This window comes from Glossina fuscipes, unplaced genomic scaffold (assembly GCF_014805625.2).
Source record: "Glossina fuscipes isolate IAEA_lab_2018 unplaced genomic scaffold, Yale_Gfus_2 27, whole genome shotgun sequence".
NCBI classification, from domain to species: domain Eukaryota; kingdom Metazoa; phylum Arthropoda; class Insecta; order Diptera; family Glossinidae; genus Glossina; species Glossina fuscipes.
In genome coordinates, this window is record NW_023998422.1 from 10,406,497 (window position 1) to 10,431,598 (window position 25,102).

At 34.4% G+C, this 25,102-nt stretch overlaps 2 protein-coding genes across 3 annotated transcripts; one reads left to right on the forward strand and one right to left on the reverse strand.

Moving 5' to 3' along the window:
• The first annotated feature begins 2,002 nt into the window (after window positions 1–2,002).
• Window positions 2,003–13,163, forward strand: LOC119635641 (pre-mRNA-processing-splicing factor 8). Its single transcript, XM_038030533.1, has 13 exons — window positions 2,003–2,141; window positions 2,329–3,414; window positions 3,481–3,606; window positions 4,762–5,181; window positions 5,252–5,469; window positions 5,529–5,755; window positions 5,822–6,646; window positions 6,729–6,921; window positions 8,713–9,286; window positions 9,352–9,502; window positions 9,586–9,762; window positions 9,825–10,116; window positions 10,171–13,163. The coding sequence occupies exons 2-13, from the start codon at window positions 2,372–2,374 to the stop codon at window positions 13,113–13,115; spliced, it is 7,191 nt and encodes a 2,396-aa protein (XP_037886461.1). The 5' UTR covers window positions 2,003–2,141; window positions 2,329–2,371; the 3' UTR covers window positions 13,116–13,163.
• Window positions 13,164–18,088: 4,925 nt separating this feature from the next.
• Window positions 18,089–23,358, reverse strand: LOC119635732 (activin receptor type-1). 2 transcript variants are annotated; one of them, XM_038030721.1, is made up of 10 exons: window positions 23,277–23,358; window positions 22,859–22,982; window positions 22,310–22,385; window positions 20,617–20,824; window positions 20,317–20,534; window positions 20,035–20,249; window positions 19,722–19,962; window positions 18,754–18,950; window positions 18,434–18,659; window positions 18,089–18,363 (listed from the first exon to the last, which is right to left on the reverse strand). In XM_038030721.1, the coding sequence occupies exons 1-10, from the start codon at window positions 23,335–23,337 to the stop codon at window positions 18,202–18,204; spliced, it is 1,728 nt and encodes a 575-aa protein (XP_037886649.1). In that variant the 5' UTR covers window positions 23,338–23,358; the 3' UTR covers window positions 18,089–18,201. The 2 variants fall into 2 exon arrangements, with proteins under 2 accessions (XP_037886649.1, XP_037886650.1); XM_038030722.1 differs by lacking the exon at window positions 23,277–23,358 and adding an exon at window positions 23,080–23,236.
• Window positions 23,359–25,102: the final 1,744 nt, after the last annotated feature.

Genomic DNA, 25,102 nt, shown 5'->3' on the forward strand with positions numbered 1-25,102 from the left:
CTATAAAAATTGTATAAAACTATTGAGGAGACGTACAAGGGGAGATGAATGCATATTTTTTATCTCAATATAGTACTATGTGTGTATCCAGTGCCGTTGGTATTTTGTTGTTGTACATAAAATGCATCTCTTTAGAATTGATTAAAATTATTGCTATTTCGTTATCATAGTTTTTATGTACTTAACTCTTAATACTATTATAATTAATCTTTAAAATCTTTAAGTAATAAATTCGCTTTTTTAAATTAATTTAAATTATTCAAGTTAAGTTACTTTTACGCTTTAAAGAATTCACATGAGAGGGATCTATACTTGGCGGGCATGTCAGGCACAGGTAGTACTCCAAAACAGCAACAAAATCAACTAAAGGAAATAATAAGAAATTTCAAAGCGATATGAATGTAAGATATAATATAAGATATATCAGATTGATTAATTATTAAGAGCTTATTATCAATTAAATTAAAAGTTGATTATGAACTCTGGTATTAAATTTTATATTTCCTTGGTCCTCAATCATTTCGAAGTAAGGTGTAACACGTGCGAATCTTTCCTTGGCAGATGCGGCAAAACAACCATCCTGTAGCTTCAAATCATCGAGAAAACACAATGAGGGGGAACATTTGAACTTGGAGGAGCAGTTTCATGCTATAAAAAAAAGGATATGACAAAACTCTGAACGCCATTACCTCGAGAGACAATTTTTGAAATTGGCAAGCAGCATAACGCAAACTATTTTCATTTCCTTCATAAGTATATTTTATTGTCTTATCGAAACAACATCCTCCAGTGGAACACATGGAACTTTTTCCATAATAAAAGAGTATTTTTTTGGTCGAAAATCGCACTTTTTCAGTCAAACATCCTCGAATTACACAACATTCAATAATTTTAAAAACCTCTGCATGCTTCACTAAATATAGGAATGTAGATAAAACGATTTCGACTGCAAATAGCTGCGGCGCTGCCATTTTTTAATATATTTCAAATATAACTTTCTTTTCTAATACGTAAAACTTCCTCAAATATTATGCTAACTTTCCTTCAATTTAAAAAAGCATTACAAAAAAAGTTTTTTTTTAACCGTTACAGTGGTCTACCCTCTTAAAATTTTGTCTCATGAAGTTAGCTCACCGCACGTAACAGAACTCACATTTTTGTCTTTGCTAAAAAGTGGATTATCTTCACACTTAATTCGCGCTTATGGTAAGGTAATTGATAACTGAACTATATTGAAAGAACAACAAAATGATGAGAAAAACTAAAATAAAAAAGAAATCATTCTTGATGTTATAAAGAATTTAAAAAAATGCATTGTTAATATTTACCATGCAAAGTGTGTTGTAACAAATTTAAACGAAGCTGTTTAAAGTAGTTTTTTAATACGTTTTAGTGCGTTTGAAATATGTGAATAGGTGGCCTACCCACCGTAATGAAATTGGATTTTCCTTATAGATTTCAGCAATTTTCAAAACATGTCTAAAATCTAGAATTGAATGAATAGATAGAAGGATAGAACGTAAATTGTTATAATTTGAACGTTGCATTCTTTCTAGTTTTCAACGTTTATACTGTAAATGTGCGTGAGAGTTAATGGCAATAACTTATATTTCTTGATTTTTAATTCATATTTTCTTGGTTGTTTTTTACTTCACGATAAACCGCAGCGTAGTAAAGACATTTTAGCGAAGACGCAAGCCGCAAAAACGTGTATTATCTTGGTGGAGTATCTTCGCCACGGTTAAAATTTTTGTCCTTTTTAGAAATTTACTTTGCTGTATTTTCCTATGGATGTCCTTTGTGAGATTGCACGCAAAATTTTCACAAATGAAGGAAAGACTTCTTATTTAAAAATTACTTTTTACTCAGCAGAGTTGCCAAATCATCCACCGTTCCTTTATATGGGAATTAGCTCGCTATATAAATACAGCAGGAGGGTTGAAGTCTTCTTGCTTATTTTAATGCTTATAGTAGGTAGTGTAGACTGGCAATGCTACGTGAAAAAATGTCTACCAAAAATTTTCTTATAGAAAACGCTTTTATATTTACTGCTTGTGAAATTTCTTGAAAAAAATACGTAAAGATTTCTTAAAGTATAGGAAAATTTAAGAAAATTTATTAATTAGTAAATAATACAAAGAGTGAGTATAAAAATATGGTGAAATGACGAGTTGTTTATATGTAAAATGTTAAATAAAAATTCTGCTATAAGCATGCCCTTTTTTTGAGACGTCTCCGGCAGCGAAAAAATCTATTGTGCTTTCGTATATATACACAAAAAATAATGTACATTAAAGTTGTGAAAAAGTAATGTTTTGTTATTTTCAGTATTAAACAATTAAATATAGGGCAGATATAGAGCTCATTTAAAATGTCTCTGCCGCCCTATATGATGCCGAATGCTTGGGCCGCTCAGTTAATGGCCCAGCAGCAGGTTTACGCAGCAGCCGCTCAGGTGCAGCAAGCTCGGCTGCAAGCCAATCAAATACAGCAAATACCACCGCCGGGTGCTCCCTTGCCGCCAGCGCCTCAACCGATAACTTCTAACACAAGTCATATAACAGGTGTGACAGCTTCGACGGTGCAAACTCAACTTGGACAAATACCAACACCTAAGCCTGATTTGACGGAGGAAAAACTGCAGGAAAAGGCTTTAAAGTGGCAGCAATTGCAGTCGAAACGCTTCGCTGAGAAACGCAAATTCGGTTTCGTAGACGCCCAGAAAGAAGATATGCCGCCTGAGCATATACGCAAGATTATTCGTGATCATGGTGATATGACGTCACGTAAATATCGTCATGATAAGCGTGTCTATTTAGGTGCTTTGAAATATATGCCTCACGCAGTTTTGAAATTATTGGAAAATATGCCTATGCCTTGGGAGCAAATAAGAGATGTTCAAGTACTTTATCATATCACTGGAGCGATAACATTTGTAAATGAAATTCCTTGGGTTATTGAACCTGTCTATATAGCTCAATGGGGTACTATGTGGATAATGATGCGTCGTGAGAAACGTGATCGGCGTCATTTTAAACGTATGCGTTTTCCTCCTTTTGATGATGAAGAGCCGCCTTTAGACTATGCTGATAACGTGTTGGACGTCGAACCGTTAGAAGCAATACAGATTGAACTAGATACCGAAGAAGATGGTGCCGTATATAAGTGGTTTTATGACCATCGCCCTTTGGTGGGTACTCCATACGTTAATGGATCTACTTATCGTAAATGGAATTTGACTTTACCACAATTAGCCACTTTGTATCGCCTAGCCAATCAATTATTGACTGATTTGGTGGATGATAATTTCTTTTATCTCTTTGACCCGAAAAGTTTCTTTACCGCAAAAGCTTTAAATATGGCAATACCGGGCGGACCAAAATTTGAACCTTTAATTAAAGATCACAATATAGGGTGAGTAGAAAATAGTAATAAGACGCGGAAAAACGTTGAAAATGATTCAGTTTAATTTCATTATAGAGACGAGGATTGGAACGAATTCAATGATATTAATAAAGTGATTATACGTCAACCGATACGCACGGAATATCGTATAGCTTTTCCTTACCTTTATAATAACATGCCTCACTTTGTTCATCTCTCTTGGTAAGTTTGAATTATTTTTTGTTTAAAACCTATCCTCCTTCACTTTTATTTAAAGAATATTGAAATTTCGAATAAAATCAGATTTTCGATTATATTCAGTTATGAAAAAAGTGATACATTAAACACGCCTTCATAGGAAAACTTACTACTAAAAAAAGCGTTTTTAAAAAAAAGTTCTCAAGGTGCTCTGCTGAAAGCAAGTATTTATTTTGAAAGGCAATAAATTTATGCTGCTGCACAGAGCGGACATTATTTCTAACAAACTATAACTCTGCAAATACATTTACAAATGTTATTGTCGTAGTTGCATTCACGGTGTAAGACGGATATGAAAGCCGTTAAATGTTAAGTGAAGTAAAGCAAGGGAGCAGAGAAGATAGAAATGCTTTTGATGCTATAAAAGTGCTCTTGTCTATCATGAGAACTGGAAGTTAAAGGAAAAATTTATGAAAAATTTTAAAATACGATCGTCGTTCGTATTTCTCTTACCCTAATTTCAATCTTGTTCTTTCACTATATTTAACAGATTTTGAAAAAAAGAAAACAAACATCCATCGTGTATAACTCAATAAATCCAGTAAGTTTACTTATGATCCCTTAAAGAGCGTAAAACCATAGGTTGACATAGGTTGGATTTATGCTGTTTTGTTTTTTCTGATCGCCAAATGCCGCTGGTGATCATTTGAGTGATCAATCTAGACACAGAGTTTTTAGCGCGTTTAGATTGCAGTCGAGTAAAGCGTTTGTTTGAGTGATCAACCTGATCGTAGGATGTCTAAGAGGTCAAGATTTCTGCAATGAAAATAGTTCATTAGTTTTTGACAAATCATAAACGAATTTACATTTTTCCCCCTTAGTGAAGCATCCTTTCTAACTACATATTTTGAAACGAATCATTCGATACAGAATTAGAAGAAGGAGACATCACTTGAATCTATAAATATACCAGAAAGGATAAGCTCGCAGTCCAATTTATTCTAGTAAAAGTAGACAGCAAGCTGCTCCCTAGCATTTATCATTAGATTAAGTGGATTATAATAACATAATAATAGCACGCTGCCGTGTAAAGCAAATGATATTGAAAACGATTCTTAGCCAGATTCTAATGATTTACCAGGCAATGTAATGACTTTTGATTAATGTTCATCATTCCAGGTATCATACACCTAACGTGGTTTATATTAAAACTGAAGATCCTGACTTGCCAGCCTTCTATTTTGATCCTTTGATTAATCCAATTTCACATCGTCATGCCAACATTAAAATCCAAGAACCTTTACTAGATGACGATGAAGATTTCACTTTACCCGACGATGTAAAGGTCTTTCTACACGACACTCCTTTATTCACAGACAACACAGCGAATGGGATAGCCTTGCTGTGGGCTCCAAGACCATTTAACTTACGCTCCGGTCGCTGTAGGCGAGCTATAGACATACCTTTAGTGAAAAGTTGGTATAAAGAGCATTGTCCGCCGGGTCATCCTGTCAAAGTAAGAGTTAGTTACCAAAAGTTATTAAAGTATTACGTCTTGAATGCTTTAAAACATCGACGTCCTAAACCACAGAAGAAAAGGTGAGTTTTCCTAACTTGTACTATTGTTTGAAAGAGTCTATGAAGACACCGCTTTCGTAATGTCTTGCAGATATTTATTCCGGTCCTTTAAGGCCACCAAATTCTTTCAAACTACTACTTTAGATTGGGTGGAGGCTGGCCTGCAGGTATGCCGCCAAGGTTACAATATGTTAAATTTATTAATACATCGTAAGAATTTAAATTATCTTCACTTGGATTATAATTTCAACTTGAAACCAGTGAAAACCTTAACCACAAAAGAACGTAAAAAGTCTAGGTTCGGCAATGGTAGGTAATCTTCGTTAAATTTTTGAAAATGAAAATTAATTTGAATTAATTTCTTGCAGCTTTTCATTTATGTCGCGAAATTTTACGTTTAACTAAATTAATCATTGACTCTCACGTGCAATATCGTTTAAATAATGTCGATGCCTTTCAATTGGCTGACGGCTTGCAATATATCTTTGCTCATGTCGGTCAACTTACGGGAATGTATCGTTATAAGTATAAACTGATGCGTCAGATACGCATGTGTAAGGATTTGAAGCATTTAATTTACTATCGTTTCAACACGGTAATTATGAAAATTGTTAATGGATTGTGAGAGCTCAAGTGAAAATCTATTATTCTTTTTGTTAAGGGTCCTGTTGGCAAAGGACCTGGCTGCGGCTTTTGGGCGCCCGGTTGGCGTGTATGGCTGTTCTTTATGCGCGGTATAACACCGCTACTGGAGCGTTGGCTCGGCAATTTGTTGTCTCGCCAATTTGAAGGTCGTCACTCGAAAGGTGTAGCCAAAACGGTGACTAAACAACGTGTCGAATCGCATTTCGATTTGGAATTACGTGCCTCGGTTATGCACGATATCGTAGACATGATGCCAGAGGGAATTAAGCAAAATAAGGCACGTACAATTTTGCAACATTTGTCAGAGGCATGGCGTTGCTGGAAAGCTAACATACCCTGGAAAGTTCCTGGTCTACCAATACCTATTGAAAATATGATATTACGTTATGTCAAAATGAAAGCGGATTGGTGGACAAATACAGCTCATTATAATCGCGAGCGCATTAGACGTGGCGCGACCGTCGATAAAACTGTTTGTAAAAAGAATTTAGGACGTTTGACACGTTTGTATTTAAAAGCCGAACAAGAACGTCAGCATAATTACCTTAAAGATGGTCCTTATATTTCACCGGAAGAAGCTGTAGCAATTTATACAACCACAGTGCATTGGTTAGAGTCGAGGCGCTTCGGGCCCATACCGTTTCCTCCTTTATCGTACAAACATGACACTAAACTTTTAATATTAGCTTTGGAACGTTTAAAGGAAGCTTACAGCGTTAAATCGCGTTTAAATCAGTCACAACGTGAGGAATTGGGTTTAATAGAGCAAGCTTATGATAATCCTCATGAAGCTCTCTCGCGTATTAAGCGTCATCTTTTAACGCAAAGGAATTTCAAGGAGGTTAGTAGGTTTACTTCATATAAAAGAAAATGTTGAAAGAAATGCGTTTTTTTTTTTTCTTTTTTCTTTTTTGCTCAATTAGGTCGGCATTGAATTCATGGACTTGTACAGTCATTTAATACCTGTTTATGACGTGGAACCTTTAGAAAAGATAACCGATGCTTATTTAGATCAATATTTATGGTATGAAGCCGATAAGAGACGCCTATTTCCGCCTTGGATAAAGCCAAGCGATACTGAACCACCCCCATTGTTAGCGTATAAATGGTGTCAAGGTAAGGTTTTTAAAAAATTTCGATATAATCGAGATAATCAAATTTACAATTTTTAAAATCTGTCCGTCTGTCGTGTGATTTGAAGCAAGGTGATTTGTATGTGAAATCCCCTTGTTGCAAACCTCACGCTGGTTGGGTGGATAAGCACCGTAATGAAAACAAGTGATGTGAATAGCCTTGCGACAAATAGTCGCCGGAACATTATGGAATATAAAGTTTTTTTTTATTTGCTAAGAAAAATAATTTTCTCGACTTATACAGTTAAGCTGGCGTATGGGCTTTTCTTCTTGGGACGAGTACGATGAAAGTAGGAGTAGTGGTGAACAATTTAGTTTCCAACAATAACCGGTTCCTTATATAGAGCAATAATGTACAAATAATTAACAAAAAAAAAACAAAAAAAAAAAAAAAACTAGTTTTTAACGATTAGTAGCATTTCTGTCCGCACTTATTTGTAAGCTTCTTGGCTTGTTGGCTTCGTTAAAGTCTTCACACTTCGTGTTATAGCTTTTATACTTCCTTTAAGGCTAACATTTTCAGGTAAAAATACTTCAAACGACAAAGACGAGGGCAACATATTCCTTTCAATTAATTAATCTTTATTATCGCAGGTGACTACGCAAACTTTTATTTTTATTCCGTTTATTGTTAAATCAATTAGAGCGGTCGAGCACTTTGTAATAGCAGTCGTTTCTTGACATTGTAAATATCTACATGTGCATAGGATATTTCAACAAAGGTAGTCGTCATCAAACTCGATTCACAATTATTAGAATATTTCTCTTAAGCTTGTGGGATTTATTATGGAGGGAAAGATCAGGACATCCGAATGCATTGTGCAATGTTAAGAGTAAAAGAATGCTAAGCGAACATTATGATATACCCTCGGAATAGCTCCCATGAAACGATTCAGGTCTGGGTAATTTTTGCAAATAAGTTAGTGTTGTTCAGACCACTGAAAGACATGTAGCTCTTCCTTACCGCTTTGTCTGTTCCACGCGACGAATCAATCAATAATCACTTGAAACTCGTAATAAAATTAATGAAATATGAATTCTCATTTCACTGTGTCGTACCTCTTACTATTGACTTCACTTTCCATCGTCCAAGGTTCCTTTTGATACGATTTCCTTTTTTATACCCATCACTGAAGGGTAAAGGCTACGCTCATTTTGTCAAAATTTTCCCAGCATTCAAAAGGAAGTCTCAGGGCACCATGAAATAAATAGCAGCATCCGTCCGTCTGCCTGTTTGTCTTGATCGCAAAAATCACGGCCACCGCACAACATAACTGTAAAAAATTTTTTACTTGTTACTTGTACACTACAACAGATGTAATGAAAAAAATTGGCATTTATAACTTTATGGGGTGATCTTGTAGTACTTGCACCAACATGGGCAAAATCGGCCAAACCTACTCAATATTACAGAATGTTCAAATTTCAATCTTTTTTTAAAACATTTACAGCATCGAGAAGAAGACCTTCACAGACTTGACAAAGTCTACATTGTATTGATCAGTTTTCAGCGTTGATGAATATAAAAGACTCTGTTGCGGCCGAATATAATTTTCTCGTTCTGTTTTTCTTTAGAAGCTTTATTTTTAGCGGCTGTTATACATAAAATACGCAACGCTGAAGAATAACACAATAAAACTGAATTTTATATATTTTATCACAAATTTTAATTTATGCCATAAGCAGTGTAAAATAGCCATCATAGGCGCAATAAATGTGTATCTGTTGGGAATTTATCAGCGAAAGTCTTAATCGAAATAATATTTTCTTTTAGGCATTAATAATTTGCAAGATGTTTGGGATGTTGGTGAGGGCGAATGTAACGTTTTATTGGAATCACGTTTTGAAAAGCTTTACGAGAAGATTGACTTGACATTGCTGAACCGTTTGCTACGTCTAATCGTGGACCACAATATTGCCGATTATATGTCTGCTAAACATAATGTTATCATCAATTACAAGGATATGAATCATAACAACAGTTATGGCATAATACGTGGTCTGCAATTCTCATCATTTATTGTTCAATATTATGGTTTGATTTTGGATTTATTGGTCCTGGGTTTGCACAGAGCAAGTGAAATGGCCGGACCGCCTCAAATGCCAAACGATTTTCTAACATTCCAAGATACCGTCACCGAAACAGCCCATCCGATCCGTTTGTATTGCCGTTATGTGGATCGTATACATTTATTCTTTAGATTTACTGCTGAAGAGGCACGAGATTTAATACAACGATATTTAACCGAACATCCAGATCCCAATAATGAGAATATCGTAGGTTATAATAATAAAAAATGTTGGCCCAGAGATGCTCGTATGCGTTTAATGAAACATGACGTTAACTTGTAAGACTTAAAATGCATGGCTTTATGTTTCATACGAACGATTATTCATTTCTACGCATTTTCAGAGGTCGTGCTGTTTTTTGGGATATTAAAAATCGTCTACCTCGTTCTGTTACGACAATCAATTGGGAGAATACTTTCGTTTCGGTTTATTCAAAGGATAATCCTAATCTCTTGTTCAATATGTGCGGCTTTGAATGTCGTATCTTACCAAAGGTTCTACAACACCTACATGATTGTTAAGATAAGAAAAATTTTATTATCTACTTTTTTTGTTTTTATTTTTGCAATCTCTTTAGTGTCGTACACAACATGACGAATTTACTCATCGCGATGGCGTTTGGAATTTACAAAACGAAGTAACAAAAGAACGTACCGCTCAGTGTTTTCTAAGAGTAGATGATGAGTCTTTGGGTCGCTTTCACAATAGAGTAAGGCAGATATTAATGGCTTCCGGATCGACAACGTTTACTAAGGTTAGCGTTTCTCGCACTGAATTTTTCAATTTCAAATTAAATTTATGGATTCGTTTCTACAGATCGTTAATAAATGGAATACTGCTTTGATTGGCCTAATGACTTATTTCCGAGAAGCCGTGGTCAACACTCAAGAATTGCTTGATTTGCTGGTGAAGTGTGAAAATAAAATTCAGACACGTATTAAAATTGGATTAAATTCGAAAATGCCTTCTCGTTTCCCTCCGGTGGTATTTTATACACCCAAGGAATTGGGTGGCTTGGGTATGTTAAGTATGGGTCATGTCCTGATACCTCAGTCGGATTTAAGATGGTCTAAGCAAACCGATGTAGGCATTACTCACTTTAGATCAGGTAAATAACGCAATAGAAATCAATGTAATTTCGTTTAATATAATATATGTGCAGGTATGTCCCACGATGAGGATCAATTGATACCAAATCTTTATCGGTATATACAACCGTGGGAAAGTGAATTTATTGATTCGCAGCGCGTTTGGGCTGAATACGCTTTAAAACGTCAAGAGGCCAGCACTCAAAATCGTCGTTTAACTTTAGAGGACTTAGAGGATAGCTGGGATCGTGGTATACCTCGTATTAATACATTGTTCCAGAAGGATCGTCATACCTTAGCTTATGATAAAGGTTGGCGTATACGTACCGAATTTAAACAGTATCAGGTATTAAAGCAAAATCCATTCTGGTGGACTCATCAACGTCATGACGGCAAATTATGGAATCTTAACAATTATCGTACCGATATGATACAAGCTTTGGGCGGAGTTGAAGGTATTTTGGAGCATACACTTTTCAAGGGTACCTATTTCCCGACGTGGGAAGGTCTCTTCTGGGAAAAGGCTTCTGGTTTTGAAGAATCCATGAAGTATAAAAAGTTAACCAATGCTCAACGTTCAGGTTTAAATCAAATACCAAATCGACGTTTCACCTTGTGGTGGTCACCTACAATAAATCGAGCCAATGTCTACGTTGGTTTCCAGGTGCAATTGGATTTGACTGGTATTTTCATGCACGGTAAAATACCCACACTTAAAATCTCTCTTATTCAAATTTTCCGAGCTCACTTGTGGCAAAAAATACACGAATCGATAGTAATGGATTTGTGTCAAGTCTTTGATCAAGAATTGGACGCTTTAGAAATTGAAACGGTACAAAAAGAAACAATACATCCACGTAAGTCATACAAAATGAACTCGTCGTGTGCGGATATCCTTCTTTTCCCCGCCTATAAATGGAATGTATCGAGACCTTCATTGCTGGCTGACACAAAAGACACTATGGATAATACCACTACGCAAAAATATTGGCTTGACATTCAATTGCGTTGGGGTGATTATGATTCACATGATGTAGAACGCTATGCCAGAGCTAAATTTTTGGATTACACTACTGATAACATGTCTATTTATCCTTCGCCTACTGGAGTTCTAATAGCTATAGACTTGGCTTATAATTTGCATTCAGCTTATGGCAACTGGTTTCCGGGTTGTAAAACCCTTATACAGCAGGCTATGGCGAAAATTATGAAAGCGAATCCTGCATTGTATGTATTACGGGAACGAATACGCAAAGCCTTGCAATTGTACTCGTCAGAGCCTACAGAGCCTTATTTGAGTTCTCAGAACTACGGTGAACTCTTCTCGAATCAGATCATTTGGTTTGTGGACGATACTAATGTGTATCGAGTGACCATACATAAAACGTTCGAAGGTAATTTAACGACAAAACCAATTAATGGAGCCATTTTTATATTCAATCCAAGGACGGGACAACTCTTTTTAAAAATTATTCATACTTCAGTATGGGCGGGTCAGAAACGTTTAGGCCAATTGGCTAAATGGAAAACCGCTGAGGAAGTAGCGGCTCTTATTCGTTCACTTCCCGTTGAAGAGCAACCCAAACAAATTATTGTAACGCGCAAAGGCATGTTAGATCCTTTGGAAGTGCACTTGCTAGACTTTCCTAATATCGTTATTAAAGGCTCGGAATTGCAATTACCTTTCCAAGCTTGCCTTAAAGTGGAAAAATTCGGAGATTTGATTTTAAAAGCCACCGAGCCTCAAATGGTCTTATTCAACCTGTACGATGACTGGCTGAAGACAATTTCCTCTTACACGGCCTTTAGTCGCTTAATTTTGATACTACGAGCTTTACATGTCAATACGGAACGTACCAAAATTATATTGAAACCGGATAAGACTACCATTACCGAGGCTCATCACATCTGGCCAACACTAACGGATGAGGAATGGATTAAAGTGGAAGTACAATTAAAAGATTTAATCCTAGCCGATTACGGCAAGAAAAATAACGTGAACGTGGCCTCTCTTACACAGTCCGAAATTCGTGACATCATATTGGGTATGGAAATAAGCGCTCCCTCAGCTCAGAGACAACAAATTGCCGAAATTGAAAAACAAACTAAGGAGCAAAATCAACTTACTGCGACCACGACACGCACGACAAATAAACATGGCGACGAAATCATTACCTCTACCACTTCGAATTATGAAACGCAGACGTTTAGCTCGAAGACTGAATGGCGTGTGCGTGCAATTTCCGCAACGAACTTGCACTTGCGCACGAATCACATATATGTCAGTTCAGATGATATTAAAGAAACTGGCTATACATATATATTGCCTAAAAACATATTAAAAAAATTCGTTACTATCTCAGATCTGCGAGCTCAAATTGCTGGCTATCTATATGGTATAAGTCCACCGGATAATCCCCAGGTGAAGGAAATACGTTGCATAGTTATGCCTCCGCAATGGGGCACACATCAGACTATCAATTTACCCAATGCCCTGCCCACGCATCAATACCTTAAAGATATGGAACCGTTAGGTTGGATACACACTCAACCAAATGAATTGCCGCAATTGTCGCCGCAGGACATAACAACACACGCCAAAATAATGCAAGAGAACCCTGGTTGGGATGGTGAGAAAACGATTGTTATTACCTGCTCATTCACACCTGGTTCTTGTTCCCTTACCGCGTATAAGTTAACGCCTTCTGGCTTTGAATGGGGCTCGAAAAACACCGACAAAGGCAACAATCCTAAGGGCTATCTACCGTCGCATTACGAACGTGTACAAATGTTATTATCAAATAAATTTTTAGGCTTCTTTATGGTACCGGCCCAAGGCAGCTGGAATTACAATTTCATGGGCGTACGCCATGATCCCAATATGAAATATGACCTACAGTTGGCCAATCCTAAGGAATTCTATCATGAAATTCATCGACCTTCACACTTTTTATTATTCGCCAATCTGGAAGATGCTGGCGATGGTTCTGGTGCCGATCGTGAAGATGTATTTGCGTAAAGTCATTCGTTTGCGTTTTTTAAGTGCTTAATTTTAGTTATTAGCTGTAAAGGGTTTTATTAAAAAATTTTTGGGTTTTTCAAAAATTTATCAGAGAAACGTAATTAAAAAAGTTATTGATTTTAATAAAGATTTTTTCTAAAAAAATTAGATTGCGTTTATCACCTGAAAGTTGAATGAAACAAGTCGCTCAATAAGTTGGCAGGACATAGCATATGTAGACGTCGTCACTATTGGCGAATCCATGTAGTTTTTAGATAGTACCAATTATCAAACGAACTTTGTCTTACTAGCGCTGCTTGTTTTGTTAGCTTTGGACGACTTTTACCAGTTGCTATTCACTGCGCTGACTACCGGTTTGGCTCTGGACTACATGTCATAAATCCATAGATCATTTATGGTCACTTATCTCATAAAAAATTTGTAACCAGCGCTCGGAATCGCCATTACGTTCTTCTGAAAAAGGAGCAATCAAAGGCGGCGTCTACCTCGTATGAACCGTTCTCATGGACAAATGTTCTTTAGGATGTCATTTACCACAAGCAACTTCATTTTTCCCTCTTCCAAAATGCTTCTGAAACAACTGCCGAATTTCGAAATTCAGTAAATCATCGACGAATTGTTGTGTTCGAAGGAGAAGAAATGCCGTAAAACTGCCAAAGTCTCTGCTGAGATTGAATAGTACTTTTCCTTCTTTATCCATTGCTGTGAAAATTACAAAGCAAGTCACTAAGATCAGTGTAACCTGTAAACTAATTCTCAGGATGTCATGAAAATTTATTGGAACACGCAGCGTTTTCCATAAAAGTCAAATGGTTTTGTCAGTAGTGTCAACATCTTTATATCATCTTACGCACTTATTGAATGAATGACGTATTTATGCAGTCAGTTTAATAGAAAAATAAATAACTCATTTATTGCGATATTAAATGCTTGCTATGTGTGCCATTTGCCACTTTGGAAGAATGTGGGGGCAAGGCCGATCTTCTCCATTTTTGTATATGAGAAGAAAAGTTTCTCATAAGTAAATGTGGAGCATTTCAGCCTTCTATCTATCTCACTGTAGTTTTCACTTTAAAACAGAAACCATCACCCGCGTAGCATGTAAGCAGGTTTCAATAAAGGACGACTTTCTATTGTGGCTTCTAGCTGCGTACATCTTGACTCCAAAAAGTAACTTCAAATATATGAAATTCAACTTCCATCGGATGATTTGGCGAAATTAATCGAGCCGTGTAAACATATAAATTTTGAAAATTTTACTTCAGACAATCCCCAGCAATGTTGGACCGGTTTGCAAGTCTACTTTTCGAGCTATAACACGATATCGACTTAGGTTCGTTCTATTTACAATGGAATATTTATAACATCATCACTGTGCGTACAACAAAATGACGTTATCGACTACCATCAACTCAATTCTTGTTCTCAAAGGCTCTTCAACGAGAATCATCAGCCCCAAGATGCAAGGTTGATATCGAGCTCGATAGCGAGACCTGTCAGCGGTCGTTAATGACATATTCATTTATCCGCTCTCCACCAAGAGGTAAAAGTGGCGAAAATAATTTTTTTATTTTACTATTTTTGCCAACATGTTGGAATTGCCGAGTCTAAGTGATATTCCTGCGTTCTTTAATTTCATCAAATATTAGTTTTTTGCTTTAGAGCTAAAATGCGACATTTTACATTCGATGTCGAGCAAATGCTCACACGCTATCGAGTGACATCAACTGAATTCTCGTTACGGAGCATTCGTTAACCATCAACCCAAACTGCAAATTCGATATCGAGTCTGCTCGATAACGGGGACCGTAAATCGGTTCCAGGAATCTGTGGATCAGTTACTATTTTCAATTCGGTATAGAATTTACTCTGTAACGGGGAACTCTATAAATCGTTTCCAGGAATCTGTGGATCCGTTACCATTTTCAATTTCGTTACGTAAAGCACCCATACTTACTCAATATCCTTTTAATATAAGCAAGTTTCTATTAAAAACTAATATATAAAAGAAATATTAATAATTCTATCATCTTATCATCTAAATGTAATTTTATTGAAATTGTATATTTATTAAATTTTTTTTTTATCTTAATTAATTTTATTGTATGTATTACCACAAATTAATCGATTAATAAAAATTAAATTATGTGTTTATTGTGTTGTTGTTGTTATTTTAAAACTTTCTTTTTTTGTACACAAATCTCAACCGACACTCATATCGTTGATAATAACTAAGTATATGTATAAATACAAGCTAAACGTTCAACTCTTGTAGTCTTCTGAACAATTTAAAACTTTACGATCGGTTAAGGCCGATTATTAAATACCCTACATTACTATTTTGCTGCGTAAGATGTCAAAAATTAGTTCTAGTTGGCGGCATTGCCTTTCCTATATATAGGAAGGAATTTGGAAAATTGACCAACATGGTCATAAGTGCGATAAGAATTGTGGATCAGTACTCGTCATAAACTATTACAAATTAGAATTGGTTTGTCATACAAGCGCTTGCTTATAATAGACAAATTAAAAAATGGCTTTGTCACGTCCAGTTTGAACATATTGATTTGATCTTCCAAAATTCTCTTTTTTTAACTGATTTTAAGTGGGGATTATTAAACATGTCCAAATTTTTATATAATAATTTTCAAAATTTTTCATGTCTTCATATTATCATATGGATAGTGAAGCTTAAATTAATTAACATTGATTCAGTGCATCCAACTTTATCAATATACCTCGAATACTGCGAAGTGTAAGTTCAATATAAAAATACAAGAATAGATATAATAGGGACGGACAGTCTTATATCGATTCAGAAAATGATTCTAAATTGATTCATTTTGATTCAGTTAATCAAATTTCATTAATATGTCTCGAATACTGCGATCTAAACGTTCGGTATAGAATTAGATTATAATCTTAAAACGGATTCAGAAAATGATTTTGAATCGACTGACTCAATAAAATGTTCGAAAACATACCAACGCATCAAATATCATCCTCAAAATATCTCGAATACTGCAATCTGTAAACTCAATATAAAAAGCGAGCACAATTCTAAATAAAAAATTTCAAGTCAAGTTCTGGACGTTAAACATATCCACATAAACTTAATATACAATTTGTACCGCACGTAGTGTAGGTGTAGGGTATGAAATTAACAATAAAATTACAAAGAGAAGACTATAATAAAACTTAAATTAAATTTAAAACTATTTAAGGATGAACCTTAAGATGAAAATAATTGTCATAAAAAAGTGCTGAGGTTAACTTAAAAGTAGAAATAATTATATTTATTTTAACTTAACAATTAAGTAAGAATAAGAAGAAATGGCACTTGAAGTGGTCAATATATACATATACATATATATATATATATATATTCCATAGTCTAAAAAATATTCAATTTTTTAGTAAAGAGATAGATTTAGTTAATATTCAATATAAGCATATATGTGTATGTATTACAAATGAGTTAAATTATGAGAATTATTTGAGTTTTCAATCTTTTGAGGACTTAAACAAATTAAAAAAAAAAAAAAAAAAAAAAAAAAAAAAGAGTATAAGCAAATAAATTGTAGAAGAATTATCTACAAATTAGGGAAGCAGGTCAAGCATACGCGAAACATAAGAAAACCTTATTAGTTTTGGCTTGAATCTTGGGGTATCCAGTGCTTTTCAAATAAATGCATATAAATCACAAAACCTTTCCTTAACTGAAAGTATGTCAATGATCAACGCGTATCCCATTACTTAGCAGAGCTACAAGCAATTTTAAACTGAGATTTGTATTTCATAAAATTTTAAATATCAACGTCGAAGGAGTTATGAAAATTCCGACCTAAGGCACATTTCAAGCGTAATTCAGACACGATTACTTAGCTATTATATACTTATTCGTTAGATCCTTTGTTAGTTCTATGGCTTATATTTTAGATCGAAAATCTACAGTTGAAATTTCAATTTTTTATATCATTTCAATATCTTTAATAACGTATCGATTAACCTATGGACAGACAAATTCCAACTGCATAGAGCTTGCGTTAAATAATAACACATAAATTTCGTTGATTAAGAAAATTCTGATATCTCCGGTAGTGAGTATAAAATAACCCGCTTGTGTTCTTACATAAAAGGTGGGATAGTCTGAAGACGTTAAAGTCATTCCCAAAGAAGTAAATATTAAAAAAAAAAAATAAATAAAAACCTTGCAGACGGCTGCAACCCACCCGTTAAATACGTACATCACTTTACTTAATACAATTATTCATATGACGACTTTCCAACATAAGATGCCGTATGGAAAATAGTGGTGGAAAATATACTCCCATCGCAGTAGCCTTCATCTTTACACCAAAAAACCTTAGGAATTAGGACCTATAAGTTCAACACAAGAAAACAAGCGGGTGAAACGGACAAGCAAGCTCATATCGATTCAAAAGGGGACTGTAACGATAGATCTATCTATCGGTGCAAAGTTAATATACCCGCGCACCACAAATGGAGTAAAGCGTAAAAACCACCTATTTGGTCTGTTCTAAAAACGAGATTCTACTTGCTTGCTAACATTTGTAAATTGAGACGTGTTGGTTGAAAAACATAAGTACATGGGGAGCCATCACTCGGACAGACAAGTCCAGTCTTCGGTATCATAGGTGTGGCTTACATTCAGACAAACTTAATGTACCTTGTACCAAGTAATGGTGTGGCGTATAATAGGAAGATTTAAAATAAAAAGTATTTTTCAAGTAAAAAAATATTTTGAAAACATAGTAAATATAAAACTAAAAAAAACAAACTATTTTGATTACATGTAAAGTACAATTTTTTTCTTTCATATCTTTAACATCTTATTAGCTTAATTTTTTTAAACAGACATTAATACTATGTTAATCTTAATTTTTTAAATTTTCTTATTCTTATATGTATATCTATTTATATCTTTATATATATATTTATATATATTTTCTTTTAAATTTTAAAGAACTAAAATATTTTATATAATAAAAATTTACAACTATAAAATCTAACACGTTTAACTTACGCTAATGAAATTAATATAAAATTAATGTAAAATTTGTTATACACAGATCTCGTCTTCGTAACTTTTCATCTTTTCATTTTTCAACTTTTCAGCGGCAGCTAGTTTTTGTATAGTCTTTCTAACGCGTAACACTGAAACACGCGCAACGGGATTTCGACGCCAACATTCTTTCATTAGTTTGGACATGTCCTCCAAAAGCTATACGCGCGCGCAAAATGTGGAAAAATCAATTAAAAGCTAAAAATTATACAATATTTGACTAACTTACAGGATCTGAACTCCAACGATTTGGTATGGACGGTCTATAATTGTCTATACACACGACTTTGCGCATATCTTCAAAACTGGGATCTGCTGGTACCACATCATAATATGGTACTTTATATTCTTCAAATTTACCCGATGAAATCGTACGTCTGCATACCTCCCATAATATCAAACCTAACGCGTATATATCTGTAGGACGTAATGAATCAAACCTTTGCATATCAATACTGAAAAGAGAAAAATTAATCAAAATTTGATCGACGAATACATTTGCAAGTTTCATACATATATATATATATATATATATATATATATACTTACCTTTCATCTAGAACTTCAGGAGCCATATAACGTTTAGTGCCAACTTTAGGATTATTACCCAGATCTAGTTTGCCGGTAACGTTTGAATGTGTAACCGCTAAACCGAAATCAGCTATAACACATGTGCCGTTCGATTTCACCAAAATATTCTTCGATTTTAAATCCCGATGAGCCATAGCAGGCTTAGCGGAGCTACCCTGAAAAGCGTAACGAAGAAAAACGAAACTTGATTAAGTAATTTATTATTTTTATAATGGTCGTCACCTAGCAATAATATCTATATTAAATATACTAAATGTAGGTCAGATGTGTCTATGGTGTCACGTCGGCACCTGCGGACGAAGCCCGCAGGCTTATCAGGCAGTTAATGATTTGGGGCGCCCCTTCTTTTGCAAGGCAGTCCTGCAGATGAGAGGGCTTGTTTTAAGACCGAAGTACCAGACATGAAGGTTTGAATATGGTCCATGGCGAGGCCACTAACTATGAACCAACGATCTTTGCGTATCTGAACAAAGCTACGATCAATTTATAAAAAGACCACCACAATCAAAAGCACTAAACTGAGTTGATTTCATAGACATGACCTTTAATTCTTGTGGGCGATGGCGACAAAATTTGTAGGACATCATGTTTCATCAACCAAAATAGATCCACTGCATCTTAAGTCGCTACGCGGATCTTTTAAATCAAATGGAGCAATACGCGCAAATGATGATTCTCTGATGAACGAAATCTTGATCGGGGAGCATTTTGCCACCGTACACGAGCTATGCTGCGTGGCTATTTGTGAACAACTTAATTGAACGCAATGAATCCTCACAAGTTCTAACCTTATTATTTAATATTCTAAAGAACAGCGACCTGAAGTGTCCGCCAGCGTTACAAAACATGCCTTGAGATTTCCGTACATCCCATTAAAATGACCGTATGGTACTCGAGGGGAAAAAGGGCACGCATTTCATACTTACCTCAATGCCTGATATCTCTGAAGAATGCGTGATCTCTGAATGAATATGCTCCAAACCATTAGCAATTGAAAGGCATATTAATATCATTTTCTCATGTGTGAGAGTATTGCGACTCAAATAATCCATCAAAGATCCATTAGGATGATAATGTGTTAGTAGCCATAATTGTGTACAAGAATTACGCGAAGCTATATCGGAACCAATGAAACCTAAGATATTCTCATGGCGCAATGCAACAGTACTTTTAAAAAAATAAAGAAAAAATTCATACAAACACAAAGCACTTATGTAAAGAAGCAATTAAACTATATACCAATAAATTTCCGTTTCCCTTCTCCAGGAGTTCTCATCACGACTGGTAAAAATTTTCACAGCGACATTTTCACCATGCCATTGGCCACGCCATACTTCACCGTATTTACCACGCCCAATACATTCTATTAAGCTGACTTGCTTATTCAGAGTACGTTGTATGAACACCGGTAAACCAGATCCAGAGCCCGAAGTAACGGAATGTTGTAAATATTCCTGAATATATTAAAAAAGTGTACTAGCGTTAATTACATAAACTGTTGATGATAATTGTCTTTCTTACCCTTAAAGTGCTATCACCTATTGTCACTCTTTCATCGTTCATTAGATAAGTATCAGGATCTTGTTTCGTACGAGATGAAGGCAAACGTTTGCGATGTTTACGTCTTATAAAGTATATAGCTATATAGGCCAATATTGATATGGCCACAATGGGACCCAAAATAGCAAATAACAATTTTAGTAAATTACTACGATCATCGTTTAAACGTGTTATCTCCGCTAAAAAAGTGCAGCATGATATATATATATATATATATGTAAATAATTTCTCAGGATTATAAATATATCTCCATATGCTTACTATTTAACAACTCAGGAAATTCACCACCATTGCAATAATCACCGGCGCAACAAGCCACATTTACTGGCGAGGCCGTATGTCGCTTACGAGGATTTAAGCTTTTAATATTATTCGCACTACAAATCAATGGTGTTTGATCGGGTGAATTAATACAGCCGCGACTTACTTCTTCTTCACCGAAAGCATTGCGTACACGAGATTTAAAGCACTTTAAAAGTAGAAAAAAAAATCAATTAAATAAATTATATATTATTTTTGCGAATCGAAAAGCTATAGGGGAGAATGAATTCATATGAATTATTTTTATTAGAATTAACTTAATCAGAGAAAATTAAAAGCCTAAGAGTAAAGTCTTAAAACACTTAGTACATTTTAGTCTCTCGGCTTTATTGAAAACTCTACCGCACTCGAGATTTGAACCCACGATCATTCAGCCGTTTGCTTACTCATCATCTCAGGCACAAAAGTATAGTAAATAGTTTACAATATTAAAGTAAATGATTTATTAAAGTAAGTATGGCCTTTAATTTCTAAAGTCTCAATGGACTCCCGTACGCTGCAACACTTCGACTATAAAAATGTCGTATATAAATAACGCAATAGAGATAATGGTGTCAACTTGTTTGAAATTTTTCCTCTTTCCAAATGGAAGTTAACGTCATCAAATAAGACAATCGTCGATAAAATGGAAATAATAGTTCCGAAACGTTGCCACGATACCAGAAAGTTCCGAGTGTTTTATGATTTCGTCAGTGAACTTTTACTCATTTCGTTAGGCACGAATGATACTACGTCTCGCCTTGTTCCAGAAAAATTTATTTTTCACCAAATACCTTGTGCTAGGCGGACAGGACTCGGCATGGGCAGGTTTAATTTTTCCTTAGAGCACAAGTTGTGATCTTATGTAAATCAATGGAAGTTAATTGACAAGCGTTAAAGGCAAATGGAATAAGTAACTTTTCTCGATCTCGGAAAATGCTTATAAAAACTGCACAGACAAGGATTTAGTTTTGACATAATCTTTCCTCTAATGAAACTTATTTTCAGTGAAATCAAAAAAATCAGAGTCAGAGTTATTTTTAATAATTTCCTGTGTTTTTGAGACAATGCATGCACATGGAAGTTTTAATGACCACAGATCCTAACTGTCAATCCTATTAAAATGCAAGCACGTAATTCACACATTATCCACCAGAACTTAGTTGATCTTTTCAGCGTTTCACCTTTTTTTGTTTTTCCGATTATATCAAATGTTGTCAAGAGAGCACATTTTTATTTACGATGTTTCCCGATTTTTTTGATAGTATTCAAGTACTTGTTTTCTGCAAAACCACGCATGGCTCCTACCCTTCAACCTACAATTGTTGTAATTGTGAAGACTTGAGCTCAGGAAATGTGCAGAGCATTTTATGTCGACACTTTGACCTTCTTTTATATTGGAGATCATCCCGAATGGTATGACTTAGAGTCATTTGTTTTGAATGATGTAAAAGACAATGACAAATTTCGTAGGAAAAATTATTCTTAATTGTACCAGATAAAGACTAACTTCTTCTTCTAAACTTTGAGAACAAATTCAAAGAAATCATTGTCTACAGCAAAGACAAGAAAAAGACGCAGCATATTCGACACCCGGGAAAGCAATCAAGTTATTGCAAAACGAAATTCATTAAATAAAAGTTGGGTAATCTACCTGTATAGCATTCTGGCACATGTGAGCATGTTGAGAGGCATTGTGGCAGGGCGGTTCGCAGGAGAAGCATTTGAATCTGTAAAATTAAAAATCGAAATTAGAATAACGGAAAATTGGACTTTCAAACAAAAAACTTTTTTAAATTAAAAAAATTTTTTTTAAAAATTATTTAAACAATGGACAACTTGTTTATGATGAAGGAAATAACATAAAATAGTTTACTAAAAAACATTTTAAGGGAAATAAAAAATTGTAATATAACAATACTCAATACTTTGATGAAGCAGTTTACCTTCTTTTCATGCGTCTTTTAGATTTGGAATGCCTCCTTTTGATTATAATTGGTATAATAATGTTAAGTAGTAGTAGTAGTAGCATTAATAAGAGGATGGTTTTTCAAAGAGAGATTTTAGATCAAAGAAAAGGTAATTATGACAATGTAGCAAAATTTTAATACAGAATATTTTCCGAAAATATACTACACTAAAGATCTTTGCGATATGAGCGAATGGGACTTTTTTCTTTTCTTTCATTCTGTTACATACTTACCTAGGATGTGTTTGTATGGAATTCTGTGGTAACAGCGACGGATATTCTTTACTATTATTGGTATATGAAATTTCGTGCGACATATTTTTCCGATAATCATCCATTGAACGGCCGTTAATTTCACCTTAAATACAAATTTTAATGTATATTAATATTCAATAAACAAAAGAAAAAAATTCATTTCATATGTAATGCATTTTTAGAATTCATTTTCAGGTTACTTCTTTTGAGTTTACTGCGTTGCCTGCTGCACACATGCACACATGTATACATTTGTCTACTACATAGCCGAAAAATTGCAGCTTTATCTTCAATTGGTTTCTTTGCACGTTTTTCACGCTCTCTAACAGTTAAACTTGTTTTACCTGACTTCTTCTAACTTAAATTTTATAATGATCTAGTATTTAAATAAAAATACCTTTTGCTTTATTTATTTGCAACACAATTAACAAAATTATTAGTTTTATAATGGCAGCCATTATAAAAGAAATGACAACTACAACAATGTTATCTGTCAACAAACAAGTACAGGGTGTACCTGATGAGAATTGATATAATTTAGTTTCGAAAATGAAACACTATAGGCGATAAATAAGACATGTCAAATTTTGATAAAGCATAGAAGTATTAGGTTTAACGAAAAGTGAAAAATATCTTCAAAATTTTTTTTTTTTAAAGTATATGAAGAAAAAATATAATTTGGATATTAAAATAATATTTTATTTTATTAATATATTATTTATTTGGAAATTAAAATATTATTTATTTATTCAAATAATTTAACTTTTTCTTTCTTGTAGGCCTTTGTTATTATAATGAAATAATTTTCGTAATTGCAAATAAGCATTGCAAAGACTAGAATATTGACCATATGATTATATTTTGTTTTTGTGCTTGTTAAAAACTGATGACTGCTTAATAACGCGTTCACATCGAAGATCAAAAATAGACAACAAAAACATAAATGAGTATCTATCACGTGTCTCCGAATTCCGTCATAGCTGACAACTGAGGTTTAACATAGACAAATGCTCTGCCATTGCCATAACAGGAAAGCGTAAGAATCTATAGAAGAACGCCAGGAAATTCATCCCAAAGATTGTAATCAACCAACAAGAGATCAAGACAGCAGAAAACTTGAAATATCTGGGCGTCATATTTAATGGAAAGTTCGAGTTCTACAGGCACATTGACTATATCCTGAAAAAGGCGAAAAGTATAAACGTCCTATATAATAACGCACTTTGGAGTAAGTGCACGCTCGACAAGGATGTTAAGCTATTGATTTACAAGCAGATCATAAGACCTGTAATTATTTAGGCAACTCTTGCAGTCAAATGGAGAGTCTAAGGATAATGGAGAGAAAGAACCTAAACCAATGCTGTAACCTAAAGCCCTATAAAATGCCAGATGGCTCGTTCAGAAAACCATCTTGCAGAAAGGTATACGAAACAGCAAACATGAACAGATTAGACATATTTCTTGTAGCCGCAGCCGTCAACTGTTTGGAGAGATGCACCTATTTAGAGAATACAAACGTTGACGTCCTACTAACACTTAAAAATGTCAATGCATTAACCATAAACAATAAATTGTACTTCTATCATAGAAGAAAAAATTCCCGTACACTTCGCAATAATTGTACGTAGACATAGTATTAGATGTAAGTAGTTTTTAAGAATGTAAATAGCTTTAGACTTAAGCAAAAACAAAAACCTAAAAGAAACCCCTTTTATGTCATTTCCTTCTTTTGAGGGTAGTTAACCGTGATTGACATAAATATTAATGTCTAATAACGAAAGAATTAAATATAAACCCGGCAATAAATATATTCTTAGAAAAGTACTAGTTACGTTAAGAAACTTATGTAATTATCAAAGTTTATGCGAAATGTTAAAAAATGAATTGGAATAAATAAACTTGAATCTTAACTTATTTCAAGCGTTGGTTGGCCACGCGCAACGCATAGCGCAATCATTGCGTTAGCATGTTACAAATTTCATTCATTTAGTTAAAACTTAGCAGCGAAAATTTCAATAATGCGACCATCGCAAAACAAATTATTAAAAAGTTTCAAACCAACCATGACTTTTTTGTTTTTATCGTATATTATTTTGCTTTATAATCATATATTTCTCATATAACTGATTTTGAATATTTATTAAAAAATATTTTATTCTGCAATGGCATGGGAATGCTTGTAATTTATGTATAACTAGCAAACGCTAAATTTACTTTAAATAA